At 38.2% G+C, this 26,049-nt stretch overlaps 1 protein-coding gene across 1 annotated transcript in view; it reads left to right on the forward strand.

Moving 5' to 3' along the window:
* The window catches only part of COL25A1 (collagen type XXV alpha 1 chain), a 592,248-nt gene that overhangs the window by 552,167 nt on the left and 14,032 nt on the right, over nt 1-26,049 (forward strand). Inside the window, exons 31-35 of the mRNA XM_056803096.1 lie at nt 6,303-6,356; nt 12,667-12,720; nt 15,256-15,282; nt 16,774-16,827; nt 23,475-23,552. Of these exons, the coding sequence (XP_056659074.1) occupies nt 6,303-6,356; nt 12,667-12,720; nt 15,256-15,282; nt 16,774-16,827; nt 23,475-23,552 (267 nt within the window). The remainder of the gene's footprint in view (nt 1-6,302; nt 6,357-12,666; nt 12,721-15,255; nt 15,283-16,773; nt 16,828-23,474; nt 23,553-26,049) is intronic.

Genomic DNA, 26,049 nt, shown 5'->3' on the forward strand with positions numbered 1-26,049 from the left:
GTATATTAATAATGAAGATTATTGTCTAAGATGAATCCCCCTTAACCTTGTAAAAACCAATAGAAAATTATACTAAAAGGGAGATTTTTTTAAAAGGCTTTCAAAACAATGTCAAGAAGAAAGTGACCAGGATGATAGAGACCTGTCATATAATTATAGGTTGATGTTTAGTCTGGAAAAGAGGAGACTGAGTGGAAAGAGGGCAATGATAACTGCTTTTAATCTGCAATGAACAGAAATTAGAATTGGCCAGCTAGAATCCAGAGAGCAGAAGAGAGAAGCAATGGGTCAAAGAGGAGAATTTATCCTCAGTTAAAGGAAAAAAATCTTGCCAATAATTGGGATTGTCCCAAAGTAGAATGAGTCTCTTAAGGAATTCCCTTCGCCAAAGGTCCCAAAGCAGAATCTGAATGACCTCTTTTGGAAGTTGTCATGGAAGGAAATTCCTGAGTTGGACTAGATGACTTCCAATTATATGATTCTATGATAATTTTTCACTGTACCAATAAGTTATACAGGATGTCCTTAAAGGCTTAATGCAGTTTTAAACTATTAAAGCTTTAGCTATATAAGTTAATTCATTGTTAACTTATTCAATAATTTATATTAAATATTAAATTAAAGTTATAATATTAAACCTTTAGCTCTAAAGGTACTAAAGCTGCACTAAGACTTTAGATCCACTAAGCATATTGGGCTAAGTTTTCATTCTTCATTTATTCTGAAATTTTACATGTGAATGATAAAATTTTCTAAAACCTTCATTTTTTGATATATGGAAAAGTAGAAACCAAACTTGGGCATTATGGGCATTTGGTCCTTGATTCAGCTGCATTAGAAGGCATTTATACATTTGAGGAAAATGCTGAAAAAATAATTAATTAATTAATTAAAACAACAATAAAAAAAGGTATACATTGTTTGATGAAGTCAACTAGATCCAGGTTTCCTAAGTGTCATTATTTCAAAATGTCAGTGGCTGTTCTCTTTGGGTGAACATAAATGCTTAAAGGTTTAAAGTATCCATCCTTAAGACTCTCCTGCATATTACAGTTTGCTGTTCCAGCAGAATGGGCTTTTGCTACAAAAACTTCCTCAGCATCCTCTCCTTTGGTTGTCACCGGTACATTTTGTCACAGCTGTGTGATACAAATATTTCATTTCCAGATGTGACTGAAATGGAGGGACATAATCCCACCCTTAGATTAATTCAGTCAGGAGGGGTTTTTCTTCATCTATGAAGATGATGTCATTAATTCCATTATCTTTTATTCTACCATCCATTTCAATTAACCTATAATCATCTTCCCTTTCCATTCCACCGCCCCCCAAAACACTATCTTGAATTAAAGAAAGATATTTCTAGTTTGCCTCTGCTGTTACCTAAAACTGAAATTTGCAGCCATTTCTAAGACTGGTTCTCTTCTGTCCCAGCTTCAAAAACCCATAATAGCAACCAAAATTGGCATTTACTTTTGCATTTAGGGTGAACCAGGGTTAAATGGTCTTAAAGGATTGAAGGGTGAACCAGGTCAAAAGGGTGACAGAGGACCCCTTGGTCTTCCAGTAAGTAAAGAAAACTATTCAATTTTCAGTGCAAATCTCAGACTTGTCTTTCTATTTTAACCAAGAACTCTGGTTTACTCAGGAGCATTTGAATGTTGTCAACATTCTTGTTGTCAAAAGCATAGTCTTTTGGAGCAGAGCTCAGTCCCATTCAGTTTTCCCCAGTCTGCATTTTTGTTATTTTTGCCATCTTTCAGTTGCATACATGCCAACTCTTTCCCCGTATTATAATGAAAATGTGCCCCCCTCTCTTAAAGCCAACACATTCAGGATTTCACATGGTTCCTCCAAAAATATTCTCCTAATGCAGTGCAGATTTAAAGACTTCCCTAAGTTCTGTCTCTCCCCTAGTACCACAGTTGGTAGTTCTCCAGTGTTGGCAGGTATGCAGTTGGGCATTGTCCATGGTGTGAGGACAACAATGTGTCAGTCCCTACATTAATCCTATTGTCTTCTGAATGTTTCATGTTGTTTGTTTGGCACATCATTCCAGAAGATCATGGTAGTGGTAGATCTTTAAAATGGGGGAGGGGGGGCTATAGGCTTTCAAAACAATGAAAGTTAGATTCTTCATACCAACCTTCTCTCCATAACTACCACTGAAAAAAGAGAGAAGAAATTAGATCTAAGTTCCAATGGTATTACATTGAATAAAAACCTAAGTAATCTTCCAATTTAGGGTTACAATGGAAGTAAAAATACAAACATTTGGGAGGGAGGGAAATAAAGTGAGTATTGTAACCAAAAAAAAAAAGTTAAATAAAAATTTAAAAAAATACAATTACTAGCTAAAAAGCCAGTTATTTGTTGACTGGATTAAAAAAAAAAAACCCTTTCCCCAGATGAGCTAAATTTATTTAATCTTCCAGATAAGTTTAGACTATCTCCTTCCTAGGAAATTTCTGCCGGTTTTCCCCAACTTATCAACATTACAGGTGATGATGGCTCTGAAGAATTAGAACATCAGTAGGTCTGAAAAGTGCACCACTGGCTTGAATTTTCAGTTTTTAAATTAAATTCTCAAAATGATATCTTTCAATCAGCCTTACATTCAAGCTCTGGACCTAAAGTAATTTGCCTCACTCGTTATTACTATAAATGGCTTGCCTACTGAAACAATGTTTTATCATCACTGTTGGAGAGGCCTTTTGTAACCATAATAGGGTTAGCAAGTTAGCTGGGTTACCCACCCATATTTTTTGCAAAGAGGAAGCATCATTTTTACTGCTTGCTAGCCCTTGCCTCACCTCAGTTTTGCATTACGAACTACATCTGTGACATAAGATGAGAATATAAGTTAGTTCATCTGCAATCTAGCCAAGAAATCTGAAAGCCAATGCCTTATCTTTCCTAAATACTCAATCACGCCAATGATAAAAGAGCATGAATAGGTATTTCAGCCTTTAAAATCTCTCATCAATGTCAAGTCAAAAAAGGTGCTTACATGTAGCCATGCTTGAAGTAAGCATTGGAAATCTGTCAGGTGCTCAGAGGTTAAATTCTACACAATTGATCCCAGGTTGAATGTTCCTTGCAGTAATCAAGGGATCAAAGAAAACACCTTTTAAAAACCAAATAGAGAAATTTAAAAGAAGCACCATTTGATCTTTGTTATATGCTTTGTTTAGAGATGATTTTGATTTAGAAAATTTTCTTTTTGACAGTATATTGTTTGTTAGATTTTTCTCTGTTCAAAGCAGTCCCTCTAGTGGTAAAAGAAATGAACATTTAATGGTCCAGCAGTGCACTTTCAGAGAAATCTACCAGGAGCCATCTAAGCCTTCTATCAATGCCACACTTTAAAATGCCATCAGAAAGAGAGGAAGGATGGGGAGTGGGGTGGAGGACACAGTCTAGTCCAAGAATTCTTCATCTGTTTTGTTTCATATACTCCTCTGGGAGGCTGGCGAAGCCAATGGACTTCTCAGAATAATTTTGTTTAATAATTGAAGGAAATGCTAGATTTCAGTTATAAGTCAGTGAAAATAAAGATGCAACTTTTTTTTTCCTACCCAAGTCCTCAGACTTCTGGAAATCTATCCACAGATGAATAAATGTCCTTAGTCTAGTCATTCACTTTCTCACTCACAAAAATAATTCCAACAAGTAAAACCAATTTTTCTTCCCTTTCATCTTTTAGAATACTGAAAATATAACCATTGGCTTTTTCAATGAAGCTTTTCTTATGGGATTGAGCCACCTTTTTTCCTCTTCAGAATCTATGAAAAAATGAATATATTGTATATTTTATAGTCCCTATAAAAATCATCGGTTATGGTCCAAATGGCATCTAGGTAGAACTTTATGGTAATATTATGGGCAATTAATTTTTAATCTACTTTATAAAATTCATTAGACTGACTTTTAAATAAGAATTTGTGGGATATAAATGTCATGAAAATGCCAGGGACTGGGGGGACATTTATGGTTGTATGTGTTGTTGTTGTTGTTTTTATGAACTAACAAGTTGTAGCAATGTGGAAGTCAGTTCAGAACCCTATAGCCACAGATTCTGTTGTTTGAATTGTTATATTTGTTCATCAGTTCTACTTACTAATTTCATGTTCTTGTCATCCGTGTTACACCCACCAACCATGCTTCCAACCTAACCATACAGGGAGCATCTGGCTTAGACGGAAAGCCAGGATCCCGGGTGAGTCCCTCGTCTTCCTCCGCATGCCTTCCTCATGAGTTTGTGGTGCTCTGTGGCCATCTCTCGGCTCAGTTTTCTTGAGTAAAATGATCAATAATGTTCATAGTGCTGAAATGGAAGAGGGAGGCAAACATGCTGGGAGGACCTGGGGGATTGAAATTTTAGCTGTAAAAGAACTCCAGAACTATTATCCCTAGGATTGAAACATAGACCCAGATTCTGTTTACTTCACAGATGGTTAGGTATTGCCTGTCTCAACAAGTGGCTGTGGTTCAGTGTCTCCAAGAAAACTCAATTCTATTGAATCAGTCTTACATTCCATGTAATTCCATGGTAACATTTTTCCAATGGCACCAAAGAAGATTCAGTTCTGGCCTTTGTTTTCATTTATTCATTCTCTGTTAATGTACATTTAAAAAATATATAGCTTCAGGTAAGCTTCCTACTGTGTGTATGTGTACATATATATATAGAGAGAGAGAGAAAGAGAGAGACAGAGAGACAAACAGAGACAGAAACACAGACTAGAGAGACAGAGTGGGAAGAGACAGAGAAGAAAGAAAGAAAGAAAGAAAGAAAGAAAGAAAGAAAGAAAGAAAGAAAGAAAGAAAGAAAGAAAGAAAGAAAGAAAGAAAGAAAGAAAGAAAGAAAGAAAGAAAGAAATAGAAAGAAAGAAAGAAAGAAAGAAAGAAAGAAAGAAAGAAAGAAAGAAAGAAAGAAAGGTAGATAGATTCCTACTGAGCACTAGCTAGAGATTCCTTATATAAGCACAGCTGCTCTTTGAAATGAGGCATATCCATGTACTATAGTTTTGCCTCCTGTCTTGGGTTCATAACAACTCCCTTCTCTCCACCCCTTGGCCTTCAACATTTGAAATGTTTTGAGAATGACTTTTGAGTCAGAGGAAGTACCAGTTGAGATTATGTTCACAAACATATTGGATTAGATTTCTAGAGAATGTTTTTTTTTTAAATCCAGATTGTCTTTTCATCCATTTAACCAGGTGGCAATCTACAAACTAGAGAGTCAGTAGGAATGATTCTAAAATACCTCCCAAGCTTCCTTCCATTTAAAATAAACTTTACAACTCACTTGTCCAAAGAGCATTTCTTAAGGGTCTTCTGCGTGCCAGGCTCTGCTCTAAGTGGTGGAGATACAAACACAGCAATCAAAAAGGCCCTGCTCTGATGGAGCTTACATTCTACTGGCAATCTTAACAGAGGTTCCCTGGAAATAGCAATTATATCCGAAGCCTCCAGTAGCTTTTCTAGATGTCAAAAAGAAAGAACATATGAAAGACTGAGTTCTGTTATTGTTTAAAAATAAAACAACCTTCCTTTAGGCTGTCATCCTTTTTATTGAGACCTCTGGGCTTCTTTCTATAGGCTATATTTATTCACATAACTCCCACTTTTTTCAGTGGCTATTTTACCACTAAAATGGGAGGAAAGAAAGGAATCCTGCCAGCAAATTGTCCAGGCTGCCTGCTGCTGCTGACAGGATAACCCTAGGGATTGCAGCCAGGGGAATCATTCCTTCCCTTCACCCTGTCCTCCTCCTCCTCTTCACCCTTCTCCACCTAACTCCAGTTCCTCAAAAGATCCTCTGAAGGCCTAATCTGAGCAGGGAAACTTTTTTTGACAATCACACTTCACTTGACTTTCAGCAAATAAGGTTATTCAGCTCTCTTCCAACTATTCTGGCCAAGCCTTCAGAGGCACTCTGGTTGCTGCTGACAACCAAAGCAGCCCACTAGAGGAAAATAATGTGTGTGGGGTCAGGGAAATCCCATATTTCTACTTAAAAAAAAAGATAATGGGAGAGGAGGTACAAAGGGAGAAGATATGTGAGTAAATATGGGCAGTGGAGTTTTTTACCATTACTGAAAAATACCAGAACATGGACCTCGGAAAAGTAGCTAATCTGAAGAAATAAAACCCGAGAAAAAGATGAGGAGCCTCAAATTATCTCCCTGGTTTCCTAAGGCAACATTTAATTACTAACTCTCTAACTCTCTACTGTTTTTAGCATCTTTTGAGTTATATTTCATTGACATTTTTCTCATCTTATTTCTTTTTTTTAGGGTACAGATGGCCCTATTGGACCCCATGGCCCAGCAGGTCCTAAAGGAGAAAGAGTAAGTTCCTCTTATGTTTCTGTGATTATTCAAATGGATCTGTATAATGAAGAAAGTTCTTTGGCCAAGGTTTCAAAATGAAGGGCAAAAGATATCTAGAGAAAGAGAGAGAGAGAGAGAGAGAGAGAGAGAGAGAGAGAGAGAGAGAGAGAGAGAGAGAGAGAGAGAGAGAGAGAGAGAGCAGATAGACAGACAGACAGACAGACAGACTGATAGATAGATAGACAGACAGACAGACAGATAGATAGATAGATAGACAGCAAATAGACAGACAGACAGATAGATAGATAGATAGATAGATAGATAGACAGCAAATAGACAGATAGACAGATAGATAGATAGATAGATAGATAGATAGATAGATAGATAGATAGATAGATAGATAGATAGATAAGATAAGATAAGATAGAGCTTTCTCCTGAGCACTAGACCGATAAGCAAGATGTAAGCATCTTTTTCACCCCAGGAGAATGAATGCTGGTAGCTGGTGTCGGTAGAGGATGGGTAAGGTCCTACGTTCTCTTCTGAGCTCTTCTGTGAAGAGAGGAGGTGAGAATCTCAAAGTAGAAGGGGACTCAGAAGACCACATAGTATAGATTTACACGGCTAACATTTATACACAGCTGTGATCATCTTTGAGCAAGCATAAGGAAGATGTTTTCACATGGCATTAAGCCAGAGAGCTTTAGTCATTGTGGCTAAAACCTCTAGGATTTGGAAGGCAACCTTTCATAGGAAGCTACTGTTTCCATTAAGAGAGGAAAAAAAAACCAGAGCTTTCCCCCTCCTTTAATAAAGGGGATAAGAGAATTCTAATCATCATGACCACCCCAACCATCAACAAAAAGGAATCTTTTTTTCCATTTTCTCTCTCAAGAAAATATTTTCCTTCTCTAGCCATCAGGAAATAATTTTTTTGAGGACAATTTTTTTTTTTTACTGATATCTAGTTTGAAGGACTCTCTTTGTCTATTGGTTGTGAACTATAGACTAAGAGCAAAATTTACTGCAACAACAGAAATGGTCACCTAAATACCTAATTAGTCTCTCTCTTCTTTTTTCCTATCACAGACTTCTTTGTATCTTTTGGGGACAGCTAGCTGGCTCAGTGGATTGAGAAGGCAGGCCTAGAGTCCTGGGTTCAATTCTCAGATACTTCTAGATATATGACTCTGGGCAAGTCAGTTAATTCTCATTGCCAAATTCTTATCACCCTTCTGCCTTGGAACTAATATGCAATGTTGATTCTAAGACAGAAGGTAAGGACTTTTTAAAAAAGTATATGTTTTGGGGCAGCAAGATAATCAGACCTTTAGTCAAGAGGATCTGGGTGCAAATCTAGCATCAGATATTTCCTAGTGTGTGAGCCTGGGTAAATCACTTAACCTAGTTTGCCTGGCCCTTGCCCTTCTGTCTTAGAGTTGGTACTAAAACAGGAAGAGTGTGTGTGTGTGGGGGGGGGAGTTTTGCTATCTTTTCCCTCAATAGTGCAGTTATCTTTTATCTGCAATCTATCTGTAAATTCTGCAAGAGGAGCACTGTTTATCTAAATTTAAAATAAACATCTGAACATTTAATACAGCTAACTTCAAGACTTCCCATAGGTTTGGGCTTACCAGTGTAGTATCAAGAAAGGCTGCAGCTATTTCTAGAAATAGATCAGTAAATCTCTTAAGTTCTTTTGGCAGCATGCCCTGAAGCTGGGAGATGGGTAGGCTGGATGGGACCATTTGGCAAATCAGCTGTTACTTCTGATGGCTCCTGTTGGGGCACAAGAGTATCAGGTCTCTTTGCTGGGGCAGAAAGAATCAAGAGATCAGCTGAGAGAGCCAAGAACACCATTGATGGCATAGTTGAAGCCAAATGGGGCATCATCAGTTGAAGAGCAGCACTGGAGTGTTTATTCGGGACATTCAAGCATCACAACCAGATCTAGTATCAGATCTCTGGATGTGGCCCTGGCTGGGACTTTGAGGACATTCGTCCCATGTGGTGCTGCTGCTTTGGCTTGGCTGCCATTTTCTTCTACAGGGTGGTAGAGGATGACATTGGAGCACATTAGAAAGTCCCAGAGAAATTTAGCCAGTCTAAATGAAATTAGGTTTTTAGGAGGTCAGATTTTCATGAGCAAAGGTAAATACAGTTGATAACATTAGTTCTCTGGCTTGTCCCTTGCCACAGATACTTGACTCTTATGACTGTAAATATCAAGCAGTTCTGAGAAAATATTGAAGTTGATAGTTTAAAAAAAAAACCTTCCTCCTCTATAAAGTTATTTAGGTAGCTAGGTAGTATAGTGGATAAAGCACTAGGTCTAGCATCAGGAAGACCTGAGCTCAAATCCAGTTTTAGATAATAGCATTGTGACCCTGGGCAAGTCACTTAACCCCTGGCTTATTTTTCCTATAAAATGGGGATAATGATAGCATTTATTTCAGAGCTGTTGTGAGGATTAGATGAGATAATCCATATAAAGTGCTTAGCATAGTGCCTGGCATATAGTAAGTACTTAATAAATGTTTATTTTTCCATTCCTTTACTGAAGAACTTGACCAAGATGGCCCTGGATGTTCCTTTTAGATGTGATGTGTATGTCCTCCTTCATTCTCTCTCCCACTCTCTCTCTCCTGGTCACACACACAAAATCTAAATCTTGTTCTCTCTCTCAAATTGTCTTATCTAAGATTGAAAGACACACATCCTGTTTTGATATCTTATTCTGAGAAGTAAATAAAGAAGGATGCTCAAGAACTTCCATGTAGAATTCCCACTTAGTGTCTAAGTCCTAGGGAGTGAACTGAGTTTAATGATGTTGGCTGGTTGCCCATTTAAAAAATAACAAAGTCTGGATTTGAACCCAGGGTTTCCCAACTGGCTTCAAAGAACAGCATTTTTTAACCACCAAGTACACATTTTAAGGATACCAGAATTAATACACCCAATGTGTGTCTTCCTACAATGGAGCAAAGTCTTTAATCAATACTACCATTGCTACACAGTTGTGGGATCCCTTCCTTCTTTCAGAACTGACTTCCAAATTATTTGACTAAATAATCAAAAAACCCAAACCATCAACAAGTTTTTATATAGTACCCTGTTACACAATTATTATCTCTTTTGATCCTCACAACAATCCTAAGAGGTACATGCAATTCTTATCCCCATTTTAGAGAGAATGACCCAAGACAAGTCGAGGTTTAATGACTTGCCCAGAGTCACATAGTTAGTAAGTGCCTAAGGCTAGATTTGAAGTAAGGTCTTCCTAATTCTAAGCCCAGTACATCTCCACTGAGCCACCAGCTGCCAGGCACTGTGGTAAGTGTTGGGGTTAAAAACTCAAAACCCAAAGTAAAACAGTACATGCCTTCTAGGACCTTGTATTCTAGCATCCACCTTCATCACGAATGAGAAGATTGGGACCTAGAGAGAGGAAGTGATTTGCCCCAGATTAGATGGTAGTCACATTTCATTTTGATGAGACATGGTCAGTATTATTCACTTTGATCATGCATTTTATTTGCTTGACTTTGGAATTGTTTCTTTAAAAATCAAAGCCATCCACTAAAGATGAAAAGATGCCCTTTTCAAGGATATGCAAAGAAAAGCATCTCAAGATGTGAAGTCAGTGACAAAGGAGTGGGTCCATAAATGTGTAATACAGAGATGGCACCTTGGGATCAAGGATAGACTCTCTCAAAATGGAAGGCTTTAATTCATTCATCCCATAGATGAATGAATTCTGGCAAGCTTCATTTTTTTAAAAGCCTTAACTTCTATCTTAATATCAATTCTCTTTTTTTTTTTCAACCATTACTTTCGGTCTTGAAACTGATACTAAGCATCAATTCCAAGGCAGGAGAGCAGTAAGGGGTAGGTGATTGGAGTTAAGTGACTTGCCCAGGGTCATGCAGTTAGGAAATATCTAAGGACAAATTTAAAGCTAGGACCTCCCATCTCCAGGTCTATCCCCTGAGCCACCTAACCCGTTAATCTTAATTTGAAGGCAGAAGAGTGGCAAGGGCTAGGCAATCAGGGCAAAGTGACATGCCCAATATGGCCATAAAGAACCTTATCCAACCATAAGGGTTGAGATGGAGATCAAGGTGAAGAAGGTGGAGGCTATACAGGAAAATGGATGCCCAACCAGGAGCCCACCTTGGAGCCCAAAGAGAGTAAAGAAACTTGGAAACACCAGGAAAAGAAGGAAAAAGCCAAAGTCTGAATTCTACATTTCCTCCCAGTGACATGATTTAGTAACAAATTCTGCCGTGAATTGATTTCCACACAGTCACTGCCAGAATTAAGACTGTATCTTCCCTCCGGCCACCTGCTTAGAAGTCAGCATCACAGCCAAAGTCTTCAGGCCATGTCCTAATCACAACTGACAAGGTTTAATTTAGCAAAACAAACAGAAGAAAATGGTATTTGAAACAGAGCTACCCTCTGTTTCCCTAGCCATTATTGCAGCCGTGGCTTGGACATGAAGTGGTCCCCAACCTGGACAGGACAGTTGTGAGCATCCGATCTTTGAATTCTTGCCTCGACATTGAGTTTCTCAGAGATTCCCTGGGGTTGGTTTTCTAACTTAAAAGAGCAGAATAGAGAGAAAATAATTAAAGATTTTGATCAATGAGCATCTAAGTCCAGAAGACTAGAGTTCAAGATCTGTCCCCTCAGGCAACTAACTCTCTCTCTCATCCTGTAAATTCCAGCGTGAGTGTTGAGCTGCATTAGTAAAAGGAATTTCTTCCCTGGAAATTCCCTATAGAAATTTCCCAAAGAAATTATAAATCTTCTCCTCTTTCCCCCCGATCCCACAAAAGAAAATCCCATACCACAAAACTAATTCAAGTTTTGCCTCAGTATGTTCTAGGTTAGCCAAAGGATAGAGGACAGAACCTGAAGTCAGAAAGATCTGAGATCAAATCCAGCCTCAGATGCTTACAAGTTGTATGACCTTGGGCAAGCCACTTAATTTTTGCTTGTCTCATTTATGGAAAAAAAGGATAATAATAGCTCCTACTTGTAAAGATCAAATGTGATAATATTAATTAAGTGCACTGTAGACCTTAAAGGTAAATGGTCCCAGAGTCAGGAAGACTCATCTTCTTAAGTTCAAATCTGGCCTCAGATACTAGCTATGTGACTTTGGGCAAATCATTTAACTTCTGCCTGCCTCAGTTTCCTCATATATAAGAAAATGAAGATCAAATGAGATAATTATCTAAGTGTGTTGCAGACCTTAAAGGGCTATATAAATACCAGCGATTATAAGTAGTTTTAAATAGTAATTATTGATCATATTTTAATCAATAATTAATCATGAGAATTCTAAAATTAACAATTATATTATACTAATGTATTGTAGATTGTTATAATTGTATAAAATATAATAAATATGTTATATAAACATATATAAATATAATTGGTATATTATATAAACATTATAAAAATATAATATAAATATAATAAATTGATAATGATAAGGGCAGCACAGTAGATAGAGGGCTGGACCTGTAGTCAGGCATACTCCTTCTTCCTAAGTTCAAATCTATTCTCAGACATTTTACTAAATCTATGTTCCTGGGCAACCCAGTTAGCCTCAGTTTCCACATCTGTAAAATGAGCTAGAGAAGGAAATGGCAAACCAGGATCTTTGCCAAGAAAATCTCAAATGGGTTGGGAAGAGTTAGAGATGACTGAACAACCAACAAAAAATAATTATCATCAGTATTTATTAGCAAAATCAGCTATTAGGATCTGTGTAGTTTAACCCCTAAATACCCTTGGGAGCTCTCTAAGTTACAAACAACTTCTCCCAGCCTGTACCCAAAGAAGTTGTTCTCTGCATTAATGGTATCACAGACCTGGATTTTCCCAAAACAAGACAAAATCCAAGGGGATCAATAGTTTTTAAATGCCCTGTGAGGAGAAGCAGCAAATTTATGCCACTACAATTGGGTCTGGTAGAAGATATAAGCATATTTTCTCCTTGCATTTATAATAAACTAACAAATAGAGGATTCTATACTGCAACAGGTAAAATTCAATTACATTTCCAACAAATAAACTCTTTGATAGAGCTAAACCTTCACCTGTAACTTTAGTAAAATATGTTCTGGATATAATAACTGTGAATGACTAATAATAAATTAGTTGAAATGTCAGCTGAGACAATTTTTCTGGGACTTTGACAGTAAGGGTAGATTTCAAGTAGAAATTTTAAGGATAGACTATTATAAATATAAAGTGCGTGTATAGTATCTGTTCAAACTTTTTAAATTGCATTATTATTATTTTTTAAATTTAGGGTGAAAAAGGAGCTGTGGGAGAACCTGGACCCAGAGGGCCTTATGGTTTGCCTGTGAGTTGACCATATCTTTTATTAGCTTATACCTTAATGAAATGTCACTTATTTCTTCAACTATTTCCTTAAACAACAGAATAACCATTCAAGGAACACAAAAGTAAAATAATCATCTGAAATACAACCATAATTTTACCTGTTTCTTTCAGCAATACCACTATATTCTTTCTCTCAATCTCTCTCTCTCTCTCTCTCTCTCTCTCTCTCTCTCTCTCTCTCTCTCTCTCTCTCTCTAAGAAAATGGAAAACACCAGAGATTATCACTGGAATAAATCACATTAACATGTGACTCAGGGTTCAAGTTATTTCTGATTCTTCATAGCATTTGATTTGACTAGGTGCCCATCATCAAAAGTTTAGTGCATAAAAAGTATAGAAATTCTACAAAAAAATTCAAATTTAACAGCTTTAATATTCAGTTTATTTTATCCACTTGACTATAAAAGAGACTAACATTGAATAACATTAGGCATGTTATTCAATATGTTATATAGAAAGTATTATTACTGTTAAAAATGGGCTTCTCCAAAATTGTCAATGCTTAATGCTCATTTCTCTAGCTCTGTCTTATAGTGGAAACCCTGGAGACCGTCCCCAGTTCTCACAGCTCTAAGCAGCTTGAGTGTACGGGCCCTGGGGACTTTGTTTGGCCCAGAGACTCGTCTCCAATGCCTCACTACAAATGTGAAGAAAAATTATCTTTAAAGAGTCCCTTGGGAAAGCTAAATCTAATACACACTATCTTTTCATTTCTCTTCTGAAAGTTCCTGGACACATAGAAATAAAATGATCAAGCAATGAAATTTTACAATCAATATGAGAGCATTTGTTTAAATTAATAGAATATAAATATGTGAAATATTGCTAAAATATGATCAAGCTTTTTCTGATTATTTGACTAGATCTCCCTTCTTTTTTAATTAAAAAAATCAATCAAAACTTAACTCTGACCCTAACACTACAGAATATTCTGATTTTGAAATGAATCATCAAGTGATGAGTAGAATCAAAGCAGACTTCTTGCTGAAATTGAATGGATCGCTGAATTTGACAGGGGAAATACATTACTCTAATAGTATGGACTTCTAAGAATGGATGAATTAGTCATTACTGAGCAACCAAATTATGATTTCTTTTCCATCTGGCTAGCATTCATTTTCAAAATCTACTTAAAAGTAGCATTTTTAAAACTTTCCTCTTTCATGTTTTTTTCATTTACAAAATGACCAGAAGTGTGTCAGTAAAAATCAATACACAAGTAGCAAATGGAATGTGTTTCACTTCCTTTACTGGGAAGAAACTAGAATCTTACTAATTTTAGAGGCAAGCAGAAAGTGCAATAGTTAGAGTACAGGGGTTGGAGTCAACAAGATCTCAATTCAAATCTTGCCTCCCAAAACTGTGCTGTGCCCATAGGCAAGTCTCTTACTTAATATCTGCCTCAGATAAAATGGGGCTAATGAGAGCACATGCTTCCCAGAGTTGTTGTGGGGAATCAAATAACATTTGTCAAGCACTTTACAAAATTTGGATCACTATATAAATGTTGTTATTATTATTCCATTTAAAGATAGGAAAGAAGCCTTAAGCAGCACATATCCTCAGAATCCACATGGCTTTAAAATGACTAAAATTTGCCTCTCATAAAAATGAGCCCTAAAATGAAGACTTGGTTACTAAGCTTCAAAAACAGAAAAAAAAAAAGTCACAGTCAGTTTGGCCCTGAACATCATAAAAATGCAACCAACCCAAGGAGATTTAATGGAAACGTGTGTAGGGACACCTCAGTGGAGAGAAAGCCAAGCTTGGAGATGGGAGGTTCTAGGTTCAAGTGGCCCTGAACATCATAAAAAATGGAATCAACCAAGGAGATTTAATGAGAAAGTGTGTAAAGATACCTCAGTGGAGAGAAAGCCAAGCTTGGAGGTGGGAGGTTCTAGGTTCAAGTAGCCCTGAACATCATAAAAATGTGATCAACCCAAGGAAATTGAGACGGTGTGTAAAGACACCTCAGTGGAGAGACAGCCAAGCTTGGAGATGAGAGGTTCTAGGTTTAAGTGGCCCTGAATAGCATAAAAATGCAATCAACCTAAGGAGATTTAATGAGAAAGTGTGTAGGGACACCTAAGTGACTCAGTGGACAGAGAGCCAGACTTGGAGATAGAAGGTTCTAGGTTCAAGTCTGACCTCAGGTTCTTCTTTAGCTGTGTGATCCTAGGCAAGTTACTTAATCCCAGTTGCCTAGCACTTATGGCTCTTCTGCCTTAGAACTGATACTCATCATTCATTCCAAGATAGGAAATAAGGGTTTAAAAATAAAGTAAAAGAAAAGAAAAAAGAGAATATGTAACATTTGGGGAAATCATGAATTGAAAATTGAAATTCCTAAAAAGTCCAACTTCTATCCTTCCAATGTAATCATTTTGATGCTTGTGTGCTCACATGATAGCACAGCCTTCCTAAGAGTCCTCAGTAGGGAAACAAGAGCCTAAGCTTAGGAACAATAATGGAGCTCATATGGTTCTTTGGCAGGGGAAGGATGGAGAACCTGGTCTTGATGTAAGTAAAACTTACCATAAAAATGCATTCCTATAGTAACAAATACCAGTGTGCTTTGTGGCTATAACAGCATGGATATTGCTTATTTAATTCCCATTCAGTGTGAATTTAGAGAGTGCCATGAAATGTATTCCAAGTGTATGTGTAGGGCAGCTGGGTGGCTCAGTAGAGTGCCAGGTCTGGAGATTCCTACCTTCTGTCTTAGAATCAATGTTATTGATTCTGTCTTAGAATCAGCATTATCAATTTTGAGATATAAAAGCAGTAAGAACTGAGCTGAGCAGTAGGGGTTAAATGACTTTCCCAGTCTGTCATCATAATGTCTTAGAATGGATTCTAAGACAAAAGGTGAGTTTTTATTAAAAGCAAAAATAAGTGTAGGTATGTAATGAATCTATAGGACAAGAACACAACTAAAGGCCAGTAAATTAACATAGGATAATAAACACTTAGAATTACTTTGCCAGATAGAAATGATATCATGGAAAAACTGCTACATTTAGAGTTGAAGGACTTGGATTTAGCTCCCATTTCTGCCTCTTAATATAATGCCAGTGGAATCGGGCAGAATCACAATCTCTATGTGTCTCAATTTCTTAATCTAGAAGTGAGGAGATTGGACTAAATGATCTCTAAGGATCCTCCTAGCTCTTCATCTATGACCCTGTGAGTGATCAGCACCCAGAAGCTGCCTAATGAGAGTCAAAAAGGTTGAACAGAATTGGGTGGAAATGAAATGAGAAAAAATGGGTGAAGACAGAACAAGATTATGTCAAAGAAAACACAAAATACAAACACTGTTCACATATGGTGATTTGAGTTGTTAATATGGTTTCTACCATTATTAATGTTATTAATTAAAATTAACATTTTTAACAATAATAGTTGGTACATGTGCTTTAAGATTTACAAAGCCTTATATGTAGTATTACCTCAAGGATTCTTCGGTTTTCCCTTAATCCAAGCTTACCCCAAATTATATATTATCCCTAGTTTATGTCTCATATATTAGCCATAATGTCTCCAGAGTACTGCAACCAACAAGTATTTATTAAGTCCTTATTGTATGCCAACCACTATTGGGAATGCAAAAACAAAAATGCATCTCTGCCCTCAAGGAACTTATGTTCTATTAAATATATTAGTGGAGATTGATTATGAAGGACAAGCCAAGAAGCTGCTAGATTTAATTTAAAAGCATCATCCAAGAGCAAAAGAGAATTTTGAGGAGTTAAGGAAACTGGTCAGACTTAGATAAATGGTTTTCCAGTTGCTATTTTGTAAAATAAACTTTGCAAACCTTAAAACGCTATGTAGAGTCAACTATTATTGTTGTTGTTGTTGTTGTTTAATCTTGAAGTTGTTTGGGATAGCCTTAACTCTTTCTGTGTCTATAGAAAAATACTAAATCTAAATATTTTCCCCTATAGAATTGTCACACATTAGACCAATAGATACTTTTGGTCTTATTTGTTGTCCTTTTTCCTACAGGGTTTCCCTGGTCCTCGAGGAGAGAAGGGAGACTTAGGAGAAAAGGGAGAAAAGGTGATGTTCATGCTGCTACCATTTGTGTCATTTTCTTTTATCTTGATCCATCCCATTCCTTCTTATTTTCCCAGCTCTATAACTATCTCTTATGCTTACTCTTTTCCTCATCCTGTGTGCCAAAAATAAGCAGACACTAGGACCTACAGAGTTAAGGCTCAGAAGGAGACCAAAGAATTCTTCTGATGAAAGATAGATTTTAACCCATTGTCCTGATCAGACGACATTTTCCCCAGTCTGGACTGTGGGATTTGGAAGACAACCACCAGCTCTCACAAAGACATGGATTAGAGACATTGACTGGGTCATTGAATGGAGTTAAATTATACCCTTCAGTGATAGTTTTCTGGCGTGAATTCCATTTATCTCCATGACACACTCCTACATGTGAAAAAGAAGAGACTATATTTCTTTTTTTCAGACAGGGAAACTGAGAAACCAGCTGGGTCGTTGTTCTGTCTTAAATTACAAAATCAGTTTGTGTTAGATTAGGAACCAGGCTCAACTACTTTCTGAGTTGTTCAATGAAAGGCTTAAAGTGTTTTATACTTGACATGACCAAGTTCTACACAATTGACATCAGAATCAGGCTTTAGAATACAGAGAGAACTTTTCATGACCTTAAAACTAAAGGTTGAGGGGCAGCTAAGTTGTCTTAGTGAATTGAGAGACAGGCATGGAGTCAGGGTTCCTAGGTTCAAATCTGACCTTAGAAATTTCCTGGCTGTGTGACCCTGAGCAAGTCCCTTAACCCCAAATGCCTAACCATTGCCATTCTTCTGCCTTGGAACCAATACTTAGTATTGACTCTAAGACAAAAAGTAAGGTGGTTTTTTTTTAAGTTAATTTTAGGGAAATAAAGGAAAATATGAATTTTTCCCTTCCGCATCTACATCTATTCTAGCATTTTATTAGGCATGTCCTAGAACCCGAAAGTTAGCATGGCTATAAATACAGAAGTCTAGTTTAGCTTTCAACTGTTCATGGAGAAAGTAGTCATCACAGTAAAAGATTAGATACCTTAAAATAAAAATGAAATGTTCAATCCTCTGACTCAAAATAAACATAAAAATAGTTAACATTTATTTAGCTCTTATAAGAATTACAAAGCACTTTATGTATTTCTCATTGGAACCATACTACAACCCTGAGAGATAGGTACTGGTGAAAAGATATAAATTATCTTAAAATGAAATTAAGGTTTAATTTTTTAAACTATAAATATTGTTCAAAAGGAAGTGAGAGAGGCAGCTGGGTGGCTCAGTAGATTCAGAACCAGGCTTAGAAATGGGAGGTCCTGGATTCAAATGTGGCCTCAGACACTTCCTAGCTGTGTGACCCTGGGCAAGTCACTTAACCCCCTTTGCCTAGCCCTTACTGCTCTTCTGCCTTGGAACCAGGATACAGTACTGATTCTAAGACAGAAGGTAAGGGTTTTTTTTTTTTTTAAAGGCAGTGGGAGATAGAGTAGGTAAAGGACTGGCCTTGGAGTCAAACACACCATGGTTCAAGACTTGTCTCAGGGGGCAGCTGTATTGTATTGATTCCAAGATGGAAGGTAAGGATTTAAAAAAAAAAAGACTTGTTTCAGATATATTTCTCTTTATTGTCCAGTCATAGTTGACCTTTGGACTCTGGAATTTTCTTGGCAAAAATATTGAAGTAGTTTGTCATTTCCTTCTCCAGCTCCTTTTACAGATGAGGAAACTGAGGCATACAGAAACTAAGTGACTTACAGAAGGTCACATAGTTTGTAAGTGACTGAGACTGGATTTGAACTCAGGACTTCATGATTCCAAGCATAGTGCTCTCTCCACTCTACCGCCTAACCATTCTAGCTCTGAAATGTACTAAGGTACTTGACCAATGCCAAGTCACTCAAACTTTCAGTGCCCTGGGCATCTCGGTAAGACAAGTTATCTGAAGGTAACACATTACACATCACTATTAAAGAGCTGAGTTCTTGTTCTCAAATTAATCCATAAGACTGACCCTAGATAGCAGGGTAATTGCAACAGGATATGAATTATCCCAGAGAGGAGAGCATTTTCATTTGTATTATAAAATTAACATTCACTATCCTCAATAATGAATGTAATCGTTTTTCAACTTTCTTTATTTTTTAACCTGTATAGTACAACTGTCTGTCTATGGCACTAGATAGAGTATCTATACCAGGAGGTTCCTGAAGCTGATGAAATTAGTCATTAAGGGAAGGAGGCAGAGACAGACCAGGAGAGAAAGAAAGAGGCAGATGGATGGAGAGAGGGAAAGAGAAAGACAGAGAGATGAGATGGAGGAAGGGAGGGAGGGGGCAAAGGAGAGAGAGAGGGGGACAGAGGCAGACAGAGATAGGGATGGAGTAAGGGAGGGAGAGTGCAAGGGAGAGAGAGAGGGGGGATGGAGGAAGGGAGGGAGGGGGTAGGGAAGAGAGAGAGAGAGAGAGAGAGAGAGAGAGAGAGAGAGAGAGAGAGAGAGAGAGAGTGAGGGAGGGAGGGAGGGAGAGGGGAGGGAGGGAGGGAGAGAGAGAGAGAGAGAGAGAGAGAGGACATAACAGATATAACCAATCCATATTATTAATCAATGAGTTGATAAAACGGATCTTATCTGTGGTATCAGCAGCCTAAGCCTTAGATCAGCTATTTATGACTTTCTGTTAATCCTTGCCATCACTTGACCAGCCTTTCCCTTCTTGTCTTACCTCTCTTTCCCCCTGCCTTTCTCTCCTCCATCCTTCCTACTCTTCCTTCTCTCCTTTTTTTCTCCCCTTCCTACATTGGTCTGATCAGGGCATCTAGAATTTTTTTTTCTTGCTCTCTGAGTCCCAGGGGAGGAAAAAGGTAGTATTTTATAAAGCAATTAAGTCCATGGATTAGGGTATAGTTTGGCCATTTGTAAATAAATAAATGCTCTCTATTTTCTGGGATTAATTCACATCCTGTTGTCATCTTTCACACTGCTCAATCCTCTGGAGAAATGTAAGCCCCCACACTCATACAGAATTAACCACGGAGCAAATGGCTAATTGATGCAGAGTAAGAAGTGACCTGAGCCTGCTGTATATACTTAGTGTCTTTAGTTTCTCATTGAGAGAGAAATTATATGCACAATAATGGTGGCACAGTGTCCCAATAGTAACTCCACAATGATGATTTAAAAAAAGTGCTTAAGTTTATAGATTTCTGAGCTCAACAGGACCTCAGAAACCATCTAACACAATCCCTGCACTTTCACGAATGAAGAAACTGAGACCCAGAGAAGTGAACAGACTTGTCCAGGACCACAAGGGCAGTAAATATTAGCAGTTTTGAACTCAGATCTCCCCACTCCAAAGTCAATATTATATGTGCTATATGACATCTGATAATTAGAGAAATATTTTCAGAGCTAAAAATTAGTATTCAAAGTCTTAACCCATGCTAACAATCACACAGTAAAATAAAGGAGCAGCTGGGTGGTGCAGTGGATAGAGCTGTAGTCAAGAAGACCTGAACTAAAATCCAACCTCCACTTAGTAGCTGTGTGACCCTGTTTGCCTTAGTTTCCTCATCTGTAAAATGAACTGGAGAAGGAAATGGCAAACCACTCCAAGAAAACCTCAAATGGGATCACCAAGAGTTGGACATGACTGAAAATGACTAAACAAGAGGAAAGCCCTCAGCTGTGTGACCCTAATAAATCAGTTTTTTTAAAAAACTCTTACCTTCCATCTTAGAATCAATACTGTGTACTGGTTCCAAGGCAAAGGAAAAGTAAAGGCTGGGCAATAGAGGTTAAGTGACCTGTCCAGGGTCACTCAGCTCGGAAGTGTCTGAACTTAGATTTGAACCCAGAGACCTGGTTCTCAGTCCACTGAAACCCCCCTGCTCTGGCCCCCAGTCAGCTCTCTTTCCAAGCCAGGGCCAGCAATTTTATGGCTCTAGGGCTCTCTCTATCAATGCAAATATGTGTTTTTTCTGCAAACTATAGTCAGAGTTGGTTAAAGTGCTAAAAGATCATGACTTGCCCAAGGTCACACAGAACGGATGTGTTAGAGATGAGATCTGAACCTAGGTCTTCCTGGCCCTTTTTCCACCTTGAGGCACTAGTTGTCCGCTAAAGGACATGCATAATTGCCTTTGAAAGACCAAACAGCGCTCAAATATTACTCCCATCATACATACTTGGTCTGCTTTCCTAATGACCTAGCCTGACACTCCTGCCTTTGATCACAGCCAACTGACTGACTCCCTCAGAATTTCCCATCTCTTCCCCAGCATTAAAGTAAGATACATATTTACTCAGGGCTTTGATTCTGAGCCTTTTGATGAATCCTTTTTGGCAACCAGGAGCCAGATGAGGAGCTTTCACTCACCTTCTGGCAGAATGAATGCATTTACTTGACTGTTTCTCCTGTAGTACTTTGTGGTCCCTGTGTATATGTCCTCCTTTGAAGAGTCTGATGCTTGGTTCTGCATGCATTTTAAACTTAATGCTAAATGAATGCACTCATTGGAATGTGGAACTTATTACATGTTGTTTGCCTTTAAAGACCGATTATTTGCTTTGTAAATTATTTTTAAAGTCTTAAAAGCTGTCTCTGTCCTGCATAGAAATTATCCATTCATGCTACCTTTGTTGGCATCGTGAAAACAGTTGACTGTTATTTACTGGCTCTGTTTCCCTATCCAGAGGGGCCTTCCTTCCTTTTCCTCTTTTTGCCCCCTTATCCTGCAAATTCCTCCATCCATCCAATCCTGATCCTTCTTGCCAATTAAATTTCTCACCACCTCTACCTTGACAGCTGATACTAATTTCCTATGGCTACTATTCTCCCCATAATCATCTAGACTCTTCTTTTTTTTTTAGTTAGTACCACTGAGTCTACTTTGCTTTTCCTATTTTAAACAGAACAACTTTTGCTTTTGCTAAATTGAAAATAAGCCAGAAACTCCTTTACCACTGTGATCATCTGGTAGGAGGTCAATAGGAAAATAAACTGGAAAAGAACCTGAGGCTTGTAATTATTCCTGGCTCTTAAGCTGGCCTTCAGGAAAATAATAGATGAAGGAAAAGAAAAGATTTTCAGTGCCTTGTTTCAGTGACCCATCCATAAAATCCACACCAGCTTTGGGGAGAAGGATCCCATCAGGAATAGGGGCTGTGACTAAAGAGCCATGTGTTTTCAGATATTGGACAATTTGTAGATGGCCTTAGAAAATGGGACCGACAGTTGGGAAAGAAAGCAAGGACATCTGGCATTGTGTTTGAAAGCTAGAGGCTGTGAGCATTCTTTCCAGTATCCCTGGATTAGCACCACCTCAGGCTATTGCTGCTGCTGCTGCTACAGGGTCAGAAATGTCCATGCCCACAAGTGACAAGAACTCAACAAAGGAAGCACTTTTTTGGTTCAATTGGCCACCCTTCTGTGAGCCTCTCGGCTGTCTTGCATCTGACAAGACTGACTAGCACCCCATTTTTCTTTATGTCAGCCCAGGAGGCTGGGCATCACGGAAACATCACATCCTTGAGGATGTTGTGGATGGAGTCAACAGCAGCAATGTCCTTCTGGTTTGTCTGTTGGTCAGTTCTCCACTTCAAGGTTTCTCATGTCTCTCAAACCCCCTGCCCCACACATCGATGCCCAGGGCTCGTCTGGGGCAGCTGGTGTGGTCTACTAATACAACTGGGGTTTCTACATCTTTCTCATCCCAACCAGAGCAGAGTGGTAAATGTCCTTTCAGGCTTCTCTTGGCTAAAACTGTCTTTTGAACCAATATTTTTTACCACCAGCATCCCCCAAATGAAATCTCTGTTTTATCCAAACCATTGTGTCCACAGGGGGAAAAGGGAAAGAAAGGCAGAAAGGGGCCCAAAGGGGAGAAAGGAGAACAGGGTGCCCCTGGATTAGATGCACCTTGCCCGTTGGTATGTCTCATTCATGGAAGTCTGTCCTAATGATCTAGCATAAAAAACAATTCTGTAAAGAAATGGGAGAAGAGCAAACTTGGAAGTATCTTGGTAGGGTTTCCTGTTGCAGTCACTTATTACAGATGTTCATTAGTCCTGGGGAGCCTGCTCTTATCATAGATCTTTTCTTCTCATCTCTCATCCCTTGAGACTGTTAATTGTATAGAATTAATTTTAAAATAGAATCCCTAAATCACAGAGAAAACAGTATAAACCCAATGGCATCTCCATTTGGAGCTAAAAAGGGGGGGGGGACTTTTTTTTAACAGATCCCTGCATGGGTCAGCTAGATGGCATGGTAAATAGAGTGCTGGGCCTGGAATCAAGAAGGTTCAAATCCTGCCTCAGACACTTACTGACTTTGTGACCCTGGGCAAGTCACGTAACCCTATTTGCCTCAGTTTCCTCATCTGTAAAATGAGCTAGAGAAAAAAATGGCAGACTACTTCAGTGTTTTTGCCAAGAAAACTCCCAAAGAGGTCACAAAGAGTCAGGCATGACTGAAAATGATTGAACAAAAAACCCCTTCATGGAGGCACACCCAGGGCTTGATCCCACTCAGCAACCATCACAAGCTACTCCAGAATTGCTCCTCTCCTTGTCTTTTGTGGTTATAAACTCTTGTTTTCTTCAACAGCCTTAGTGCTAAAAGATATTTCTTTTGTCAGTAATGTTACAAGTTAATCTTCACCAAACAGGGATTCCGTGGAGTTAAGGGGGAAAAAGGGGAGCCGGGTCAGCCTGGCCTGGATGGGCTGGATGCCCCTTGCCAATTGGTACAGTATTTCTCTTGCCTACCAACCCTGCATGTGGTTCCTTTGTGTGATCACACATCAGTCTCTAGCAATGTAAAGCAGGCCTTTCTGGAGCACGCTTTACATGGCGGCACACTTACATGCATGTGCATGGACCATTTGGCTTCTCCAAAGACTGTTGCAAGATGGAGAGAGCCATTTTGGGTTGGGGATTTTTTTTTAATCGGTGAATGTGAATTAACTCCTTGTACTTTTGCTCACACTTGACATAGCCTCCATATGTCTGTTTCCTTTGAAATAGATCATAAATCTATTACTTTCCTTATGACTTAATTTTTTATTTCAATTTTTTTCTCTTAAAAGATCCTTTTGGACCCTAGTGCCATGATCCTTGTTTCCCAATAATACTAAACTACCTCATATGATTTAAGATAGGAAACACGATGAAGTATTCAATTTTTTTTTTAAGGCCCATCCACCATTTGCAAAGAAAGGCTCCTATGGTATAAACCTAGCTCTCAACACCAATGAGAGAACGCTCGCCTGCTTTCTTTATCTGTTTCCTGGCTAAACTTTCCAGTTTGGGCCTTCATATTAAACTAGTGCTGAGTCCATTGACATTGAATTTGTCCAGCATATGCTGGTCTGGTCCTAGTCGATGATGATGAAGGGCCTTTGCAGGACATTTTTACCTACAGCCTATACTTGGAAACTCCAAAGTTCAGAGACATTACCTTAAGCCTACTGGCCAAGGCCTGGGAAAACTAATCCACACACATTAAAAACCAAAAAAAAATTTTTTTAATTAAAAATTTAAATTTAAAATCTATACATACATGAGCTAAAAAGAGCACATATCCCATGCAAAAATGGCATTCTTCTACCTTGGCCCTCCCAAAGGTCTACTTAATCCCCTCTGTTGCATCCCATACAAGGTCAAGAATTTCTGATCTCCATGCTTCTCACATCGTCTCAGGAAATGCCTGTGGTCCCATCCTAAACAAAGCTCTTTGCCTTCTTATCTTGCCCTATCCATTGGTATGATTGGTCCATTGGAGGATGATCTAGTATGAATAAAATTCTCTTAATCAGTGCAGCCCATAACAAGGAAAAAAATACACACACATATATAAATATATGTATATATATATATATATATATATATATATATATATATATATAATATATGTCCTCCCCCACCTGTGCCAGGACCCCCTGACTTGGGTCTACATATCCAAATTCTTCCTAACAAAGTTCCCTCCCTTGTTCTAAAAACTCCCAGGTAGCCCCATCCTTGCTTCCCAGTATGGGCTAAGCTAATCCAACTGGTGAACCTTTGGGCCAGAAGAGGTTGGGGGAACTTTTAACTCAGCCCCACTTCAAGGGTGTTTAAGTCTTGGGTCTCTTCCAGACGCCACCCCTCTGGCAGACTAGTGTTGTTATCATTATTACATATAAGAATTCAAAGTAATAATAAAATAACAACATAGTCTCGCTGCCCTCTCCCCAAATTTAGCAAGGTCATTTCATCATCCTTCTAAAGATGATAATGGTCTGCAGCTGAAATACCTGGCTCTCCTCTGGCTTAACATTTCCAATTGAATGGCCTCTCCTTTGAGGACTTACTTGACAAAGTCCATAGCACCTCCTCATTCTCTGTTAACATGAACTCCAATTTCTCCTTATACTAAAATTCTTCTGTTGGTCTTTTTCCTGGTACCAATCTGGCAATACGAGATGGTTTTTTTTTCCCATATCTAAATATATTTTAAGGAGTTTGTTTTTGTTTTGTTTTGTTATTTTTACTTTTAAAAGAAGAGTGTTTTTTTTTTCCTGAAGATTCCTATTTTATATCAGATTGGGGGGGGGGGGAGATTATATCAGATCTGCATGGTTTTTTTATGATTTGTTAGCTAAGCACGCTTCTGTAAAGGTGAACATTCTTAAGATTCTATTTTGAAATAGACTATTAGACAATAATACTACTTAGACAATTCTAAGAAGTGCCCAGTGTTTTCTTTTCTTTGGTTTGCTCTGACTCCTTGATTATCTTTCATGGGGAAAACACAAGCATGCTTTCGTAATATACCAAATGTTATGACTTGGTAATATCATTTGTATCTGGAGCATATCTACACTTAAAAATAAAATGGATTTGGCGATAAAAGAGGTATTATCTGCACCCTAAAAGTTAGATGATTTCTCAGTCATATTTATCAGATCAAAAAAATAGTAAATTTTTAATACCTACCAAGTTTCTAGTGAATGAGATATTGCATCTATAAGTACTATATCAAAAGTGTACAGATAGGGGTGTGCTGGGAAATGTTTAATAGGAGTAGCTAGGTGCTTAGTGGATAGAGAGCCAGGACTAGAAGATGGGAGGTTCTGGGTACAAATGTAGCCTCAGACACTTCCCAGCTATATGACTCTAGGCAAGTCACTTAAGCCCAATTGCCCAACTTTTACCACTCTTCTGCCTTAGAATTGATATTAAGTTTCTAAGACAGAAGGCAAG

Source organism: Monodelphis domestica, chromosome 6, assembly GCF_027887165.1.
Source record: "Monodelphis domestica isolate mMonDom1 chromosome 6, mMonDom1.pri, whole genome shotgun sequence".
NCBI classification, from domain to species: Eukaryota; Metazoa; Chordata; class Mammalia; order Didelphimorphia; family Didelphidae; genus Monodelphis; species Monodelphis domestica.